The sequence below is a fragment of the Hibiscus syriacus genome, unplaced genomic scaffold, assembly GCF_006381635.1.
Source record: "Hibiscus syriacus cultivar Baekdansim isolate YM2019G1 unplaced genomic scaffold, ASM638163v2 tig00004258_pilon, whole genome shotgun sequence".
In the NCBI taxonomy this organism is placed as follows: Eukaryota; Viridiplantae; Streptophyta; class Magnoliopsida; order Malvales; family Malvaceae; genus Hibiscus; species Hibiscus syriacus.
Window position 1 is genome coordinate 265,423 of NW_024062009.1, and position 7,418 is coordinate 272,840.

General features: G+C 34.5%; 2 protein-coding genes across 2 annotated transcripts; both read right to left on the minus strand.

The window, feature by feature from the left end:
- Positions 1 to 405: 405 nt before the first annotated feature.
- Positions 406 to 2,670, minus strand: LOC120193018 (adenylate kinase, chloroplastic-like). The gene is made up of 7 exons (XM_039195653.1): positions 2,361 to 2,670; positions 2,168 to 2,263; positions 1,937 to 2,065; positions 1,731 to 1,865; positions 1,450 to 1,596; positions 1,236 to 1,310; positions 406 to 552 (listed from the first exon to the last, which is right to left on the minus strand). The coding sequence occupies exons 1-7, from the start codon at positions 2,559 to 2,561 to the stop codon at positions 448 to 450; spliced, it is 888 nt and encodes a 295-aa protein (XP_039051584.1). The 5' UTR covers positions 2,562 to 2,670; the 3' UTR covers positions 406 to 447.
- A 2,366-nt stretch (positions 2,671 to 5,036) lies between these two features.
- LOC120193039 (cinnamoyl-CoA reductase 1-like) lies at positions 5,037 to 6,796 on the minus strand. Its single transcript, XM_039195666.1, has 6 exons — positions 6,642 to 6,796; positions 6,389 to 6,558; positions 5,872 to 6,057; positions 5,613 to 5,775; positions 5,307 to 5,496; positions 5,037 to 5,171 (listed from the first exon to the last, which is right to left on the minus strand). Exons 1-6 carry the CDS (start codon positions 6,757 to 6,759, stop codon positions 5,039 to 5,041), a joined length of 960 nt encoding a protein of 319 aa, XP_039051597.1. The 5' UTR covers positions 6,760 to 6,796; the 3' UTR covers positions 5,037 to 5,038.
- Between the last annotated feature and the right edge of the window lie 622 nt (positions 6,797 to 7,418).

A 7,418-nucleotide genomic window follows, 5' to 3' on the forward strand; every position in this document is an offset into this window, starting at 1 on the left:
TGTTTCACCTTTCCCTTGATCCGAATTTTAGGATAAAAACATGCCCCGTCCCAACTCAATACAATTTTTTTTTCATTTTTAGTCGACAAGATAGAAGAAATAAATGGAAAAAAAAAGACATTATAGTAATTACTTCTCAATAAATATAGGAGAATGATATTATACCAAATCTTCCGCATACAGTTATTTTTGGTGGGGTGGATGAGGTAATTTTCCTTAAAAGGTATAAAGAATAGACGATAACAGATGGGACTTTTGAATAACCATATCAAGATCATAAGCTCAGTGTTGAATCTAAAACTCCTATTCCTCAACCCCAAGAAAAATCCAAAAAGGAAAATCAAACTACTTACTGTATATCACAAATCCAAGTATATAATGTGAATTATGGGATATTATTAGTTGATGTGAACCACCAAGAAACTATCTCTTAAATATAGTTTTTATTTATGCAGCTAGAGATCCAGAATTGACCTTCCTTTGCTCAGCTACATGTGTAAGAGCAGCATCAATTTGTTCAAACACATTTTCCTTCGCCATGTTTCCATTAACCTGAAAATCAAACAATATATTCTCATAAAAAAACGATCTAAGATAATTGAACTTTAAAGATCCATAAAACCAGTTTTCCTGTCAAATTTTGATTTTAGCAGAATATAGCTTCATCTTTGGAAAGGCTCAAAAAATAAGGCAGTCTGTATATTTCATGATAACACCTTTCATTAATCCCTTCGTCTTATCATTTTAATTCTCAAACTATAACAGAATATAGTTTCATTTTAATTTTTTGAAACAAATTAACACATGAAAAATGATTTTTTATGTGGATACCGGTTCATGTTGACAAATAACTGACTCACGTGTATCATCATGCTTAGACAATCTTTTCTGAAGTTACATTAGTCATTGGCACAAGACATTCACCACATCTAGTGCCACAGTATCCCCCCCCCTCCCCCCCTTCCTTATTATTCCAATAATTAAATGCCTAGAAAATTGGAAGCTTGCCTTTTAATAGTCTAACTCAATCTTATCTGATGTGGTTTCGAAAACTAAAAAATAAAACAAACCAAAGTGTTTGGCTTTTAATTTAGGAAGACTAACTTTTGAACCTCTGTTAACCATAAACAAAACATGTATGACTCAAAATTTTCATTTTCTCATCTTTATCTGCATGAACCTACACAAGCTTTAATTTAAATCAGTTAAAGCCATAGAGAAAAAATTTAACATGCCTTGACTGTGATATCTTTATATACAGAAAGAACATCGTCCACATTTTCATCGTGTGTGCGCAGCCGCAACTTCACCTGCAAAATGCAAATAAGAGAATATAATTTGTCAATCAAACAAAAGGTCACTACTACAAAAGAAGAAGAATCCCAAAATAATTCAAAGAAACATATAATCCCAACTCAAAAGCAATCAAGCAAGGAATATCAGACATGCCTTCTCTTCAGTATCATCAAATCGTTGTGTAAGCCTGGATGCAATTTCGACATTCTTCGGGGGTGAATATTTCAAGTGGTATATCTTCCCGGTAAGAGGGTCCAACCTTCGTCCAACCACTCTCTCAACAAGAATGTCTTCAGAAACCTGAAAACTAGTTGGACATGTTAAACTAGAATGGCTTTAGACACCTATATTTTGAAAACTAATTTACAAAAAACCGAATAACAGAATGTAGTCGAAGAGATTGATCAATTAAAAGAGCAATAAACCATTCTTACATCCAACAAAATGAAAACATCAGGACGGATCCCATAATCCTCGAGAGCAGCTGCCTGTGATGAGCTCCTAGGATATCCATCTAAAAGCCAACCCCTTTGTTGAGAATCAAGTTGCAGAAGACGCTCCTTGACCATCTAATACCAAAAACTATAGGATTCATGAATAGGAAAAGCGTTCCATATAAACTGAACAATATCTTCCCTACCATAACAACAATTTCATTAGGGACTAATTGCCCTTTCTCCATGTATTCCTTTGCTAGCTTGCCGTTTTCACTAGCGGCGGCAATTTCTGCTCTCAATAAATCCCCGGCAGAAATATGCACCAAACCATACTGAATAAACAAATATTATGAATTATAATTTAAAATTTTAACTTCAATTGAGAATAAGAAAATCAATGCTTAAATTTAAAAATAAAAAGAGAGAGAGATTACTTTTCGGGTGATGAGCTCGCATTGGGTACCTTTACCAGAAGCCGGAGCCCCTGATATGATAACCTTCAACGGCTCTCCTTTAGCCGACGCGGCAACCTGCCATCATCCATTATATGAAGAAAAAAAAAGTAAGCAACAAAACCCATAAACAGACTGAAACAGGAAGGAATAAGCGAACGGAATGGAGAATTACGAAGCAGTTGGTGGCATTAGGGGAGAGGAGCTTCTTGGAACGGGAAGGGGTTTGATTGGAACGCAGGGAAATGGGAGCAAAAGAAGGGTGGGAAAGGAGGAGCGGATTAGGGTTGAGGTTTGGGAACTTGGGATGAGGAGAAAGAGATGGGGACAAAGAGATGCAGGGAGACAAACAAGTGCTGCTGCCCATTGTTAGCATCGTGTATGTATCTCCCTTTCCCTTTGCTCTCTCTTTCTCTCTCTATCTGTGGACAAATCTGAACGAAGTGAGGAGGATAATCTATCACTTCTTACTTCAAACAACCGCCACCCCTAAATTTATATAATTCTACATTTTCCTGCTCCTCAAAATTACTCTTTTCCCTCGAAATTATTATACAATGGTTTGTGTAGTTTTTTGTTTTCTATTAAAAAAGGTATTTTTTTAATAAAAAGGTAACTTCTTTAAGGGGCAAAGCCAATGAATCACTGTCCATTGAAAGAGTTGGCGGAGATGGAGGCTTGGGCTATTAAGTATCTAGGATTCTAGGTTTGACATATGTTCTTTAAATTTAAGGTAAACTGTATCTGTGACCATTTAATTATAGTTTTTTTTTTCATTTTAACCAATTATTTATGAGCATGTCCATTCTCTCTACACGATCTTCTTCTTTGGGAGTATCATCACATTTTTTATCAAACAATACTTTGCTTGAAATCCCATCTCCTTCATTTGATTCAGGATTCTTAGAAATTTGTGAATCTTTATTCATCGGTCCTTCTTTAATTGTCTGAAGAAGACTCTCCATTTAGATCCTCAATTTCATAATCTTTCGAAGTTTATCTTTACTTTCAGTAATTAGATGGAACAAACAACACCCTATTCCTACATTAAATTTATATTCACGCCCACATATTTCTTGCTTTTTAATATATATATATATATATATATATATTAGAAAGTAAGATTTCAAAAGCCAAAAGATAAGAAAAGTAGAAAATTGATATCTTACCGGTGACAAATCAGAACCGTCAGTCACGTGATCAGGTGGCGCAAAATAATGGTTTCTTTCTTTCCGTCATCATGAACCTTATTCGTCAGCTTCCCACGATAAAAGCAAAAGAAAAACGAGCAGCGAAACGACTAGGTTTGGAGCAGTTGGCTGGTCCTCTGCAACCATCCGTGTGGAGCAGTAGACAAAATATAATTTATACAATATTAAATTAAATGATGATGTGTCATAGGATTAAATGATTAAATTTATTAAATTAAATTAAATTATGACTAAATTGATAGAATGTATAAATATTAAGGACTAAATATATAATTACACTAATTTTAATAACCGACACGTTTTTATAGAGTGTATTTAAATAGTTGGATGACCTAATTGATAGTAATTCAAAAATAGTGGTCAAAATGAAAAGGGACTATAGTTGAGTGGTCATGGTTATAGTTTACCCTAAATTTTATTTGGTAAGGTATTTCTTTGGTAAATCAACTAGTAGTTGGTCATTGACTTAAAAAAACAATTTTATTATTAAAGTTATAAATTTTAATCATTTTAGTTATACATCCTTGAATTATTAAAAATGTATTGAATATCACTTTTAATAGTTTGAGATGATTAAAAGATAGTATCTATTAAAATATTTCTCAATCATTGAAAATGTACACGCACCATACAGACGCAGTTAGTCAAAGATTATTTTAGTATCATATCAGTCTTTAATTAAAATTAATTAAATCATTTGAAAAATTATTTTTTTATCATATCTTTGATATCTACAATAGTGTTTTAAATATTAGTCGATAAAATTGACCCTTTACAAAAATCCGATCAAACAGTCCAAAATCGAATCGAATTAAATTAATTGAGGGTGATTATTTTATCTATTTAAAGTCAGAAATACTCTCCCTGAATTCATACGATCATTTGATCAATTAATATTTTAAATCTTTCAACATCTTTGGCTATTACCAAAAATATTGAATGCAACGACAAAGTACATCACATTTCCCGAGACTCAAATTCGAATCTTGTAAACAGTATTACTAAAATTCGAATCTTGTAAATAATATTATTAAAAATAGAATATTATAAATAATATTATTAAAAATAGAATATTATAAATAATATTATTGTAAATAAATTATTCTTATTCTTTGAGAATTCAGGTTCGAGCACCATAAATATTAGGAGTATGAGCGTTTAATATCAAAAGATTAATAGTTATATTTAAACAAACATAACCTTATATTTACCCTAGATTAATAAAAAAAAGTTTAAAACCTTTGTATCAGGGTTTTAAATAGCGTTCCGCGACCGTGATAGTGTCCGCAAAATAGCGATAGCGCTGCCTTCCGATATACCCGCAATAGCGTCCGCTATGGCTGCAATCGCGGTAAACGAGACATGATTAAAAACACGACTGCGATTTAAATCTCTGCTTTGCATACAATACATGTCATCAGGTTACAATCTGATATACATGATGATAGAGTGTCCATAATAATTAGAATTGTTCGAAAACCTTGTTTATTTGCATGGTCACAATGTTTAGCACTAAAGATATGCAAATTATGTGAAACTATATTGAAAACGTTCAACACAAGTGGGATCACCATGAAAACAAAACGAAAGTAGAGCACACAGTCAAGAGAAAGGAAAATCACTCAAAAAGGTAGTTTAAATTTTAATCCAAGATCCCAGCCTTCCTATAGCTCTCAATGGAATCCACAAGAGTTTCTTCCAAGGACCTATAACTCCACCCCAGCCTCTGTAATTTTTCTGAACTAAGCTTTTCTTCCTTCCCTCCGTCGGTAAAGCTGCCAATCCACAAGTGTTTTACATCACAAAGAAGAGGAAGAAAATCATACGCGGCAAAACAACATATTAACTCCTAAGGGGTTAGACTAGAAGATGCTATAGGTTCTGGCGTTCTGCTACTGCAAGAGATGTACCTTTTAGGATAATTGTATTGAGGAAACATACTTCTCAACTTATCAGAAAGGTCGCGTGCTTTGATCCTGTGAGCCGTGCATAGGTACCTTCCTTCGGCCTCTGGCTTCTCATACGCCAGAAGCAATGCCTGAGCCACATCGCGCACATCAACTATGCTTCGATCTCTGTTTTCCTGAGACTCATATCCTTCTGTGCATCAACACAGTACAATGGAAAACCGAACAGTAAACAGTATCAGAATAGAAATGGATAGAATAGAAAGCCACAGGAAATGAATATGTAGGCATTGCGGGATTTGACACAACCTTTTAAAATTTTAATGAGAACCAAGCTACTCGCATTGATGGTGGACTGCATTAGCGGCCCCAATATGAGAGTGGGACAAACAGAAACAACATCAAGGCCAGACCTTTTGGCAAACTCAAAAGCCTCACTCTCTGCTTCTGTTTTTGAAAGGCAATACCAATTCTGGGAACAAACAATTAAACAAGACGTTTGCTTATTAACACTGAAAAGGAATATAAGGAAATATCACACTCGTGACTCGTGTAATGAGTCACATACATTTGTTGCTGCGCAATATTCCTTGTCAGACCAACAGGCCTCATCCTTGATCTGACCCTCAGGCCACCTAGGGTTCAAGAAAATAGCACTCCCTGAGGAAACAACAACAACTCGCTTAACATTGGCTTCAAGACATGCTTTAAGCACATTAAGTGTGCCCTTTACAGCCGGTTCAATCAACTCCACCTGTAAACCAGAAGTCTTTAGGGTGAACAATAATATGGAAAAATACCCGGTGATGGTGATGTCTATGATTTCAAAATTAAAGCCATTAGTCCAAGTCAAATCCATAACAAAACAAAAAAAATAGCTAGCTAGAGTTCCCTTGGATGGGATGCTGTCTTAGTGGAAGTAGGAATACATGATTTATCTTTTTGGGATATTTTTTTCATTTTAATTGGTGGGACACATACATGTACAAAGCTCTATTACTCTATAAACAGTATTAAAAAGAAAAAAATAAATAAAGGAAAAGTAGTTAATGAACGAAGAAATTGAGGGTAGGGTTTAGTGCTGCCTGGGGATTAGAAACGGAGGAGGAGGGAACGGGAGAGGCAACGTGGAAGACACCGGTGCAGCCGGCAATGGATGAACAAAGAGAATCGTAATCCAATACATCCGCCTTGAAGAGTTTGAGGTTGTCGGATGCTTTCTCAAGTTGATTCAAATGTGCATATTTGGCATCCCCTGCCGAAATTCCAAAAAGTCAAAGTGACAGAGAAATGCAAATAAAAGGTGCAGCAGTTGAGTCAATAGAAATAAGAACCAACCAGGTTGCCTGACGGTGCCGTGGACGATGTAGTTGTTGGAGAGAAGGTGTTTCACAACCCATGACCCAAGGTAGCCTCCGGCTCCGGTCACACACACTTTTTTGTTCGCCTGAGCCATATTTTCTCACTATCTTCTTTCTATAACTTTCTGGACTTGATTCATTGTACCATAGCGGCTTAATAAGTCTTAAATAATTAAATAAGTGCACAAATTATAAATGAATAAAGTCTTTAAATATAAAATAAACTTTCAAACTATATCATTATTCATGACTTGATACTTAAATTATTTTTTTGAATCATTTAAGTGTCTAATATTATAAAAGTTATAATTTTAGGTATCTTGATTCTAATGACCGTTAAAAAAATTCGTTAAATGATACATGTCACAATCTGATAATTTTAAAAATTTAATTTTTAAAAGTCATAAAAATAATATATTTTTGAAAAAATCTCATTTTTCTCTAAAATATTAAAAAAAATCAAAACTCTCTAAAAAAATTTATTCTAGTCCCTTTTACTCCAACCGCCGGTCATCTCCTACCACCTATTCGCCAAAGAACAACCACCTATGTGTTGCCGACCACCTACTGACCGGTCAGAACCCTTGTTATTATCTCAAAACCCAAATTTCTCAAATCCCTACACTTCAATCCCTAAAATCCCAAATACATAATCCCTTAAATCCCTTTAATCGATCGTGATAATCAACCATTTATCCGACTATAGCAACCGATCTTTTGACCGTTTGGTCAATCGTTTAGTCGACTGTTGGAC

Coding starts and splice junctions, on each gene's coding strand:
- LOC120193018 (XM_039195653.1), bottom strand. CDS start 2,561: ATGCTAACAATGGGCAGCAGCACTTGTTTGTCTCCCTGCATCTCTTTG. Junction 1,866..1,936: donor CTAATGAAATTGTTGTTATG/GTAGGGAAGATA, acceptor TTTTGGTATTAG/ATGGTCAAGGAGCGTCTTCT. Junction 1,311..1,449: donor TTGATGATACTGAAGAGAAG/GCATGTCTGATA, acceptor TGCATTTTGCAG/GTGAAGTTGCGGCTGCGCAC.
- LOC120193039 (XM_039195666.1), bottom strand. CDS start 6,759: ATGGCTCAGGCGAACAAAAAAGTGTGTGTGACCGGAGCCGGAGGCTAC. Junction 6,559..6,641: donor CGGCACCGTCAGGCAACCTG/GTTGGTTCTTAT, acceptor GAATTTCGGCAG/GGGATGCCAAATATGCACAT. Junction 5,172..5,306: donor CAATACAATTATCCTAAAAG/GTACATCTCTTG, acceptor GTGGATTGGCAG/CTTTACCGACGGAGGGAAGG.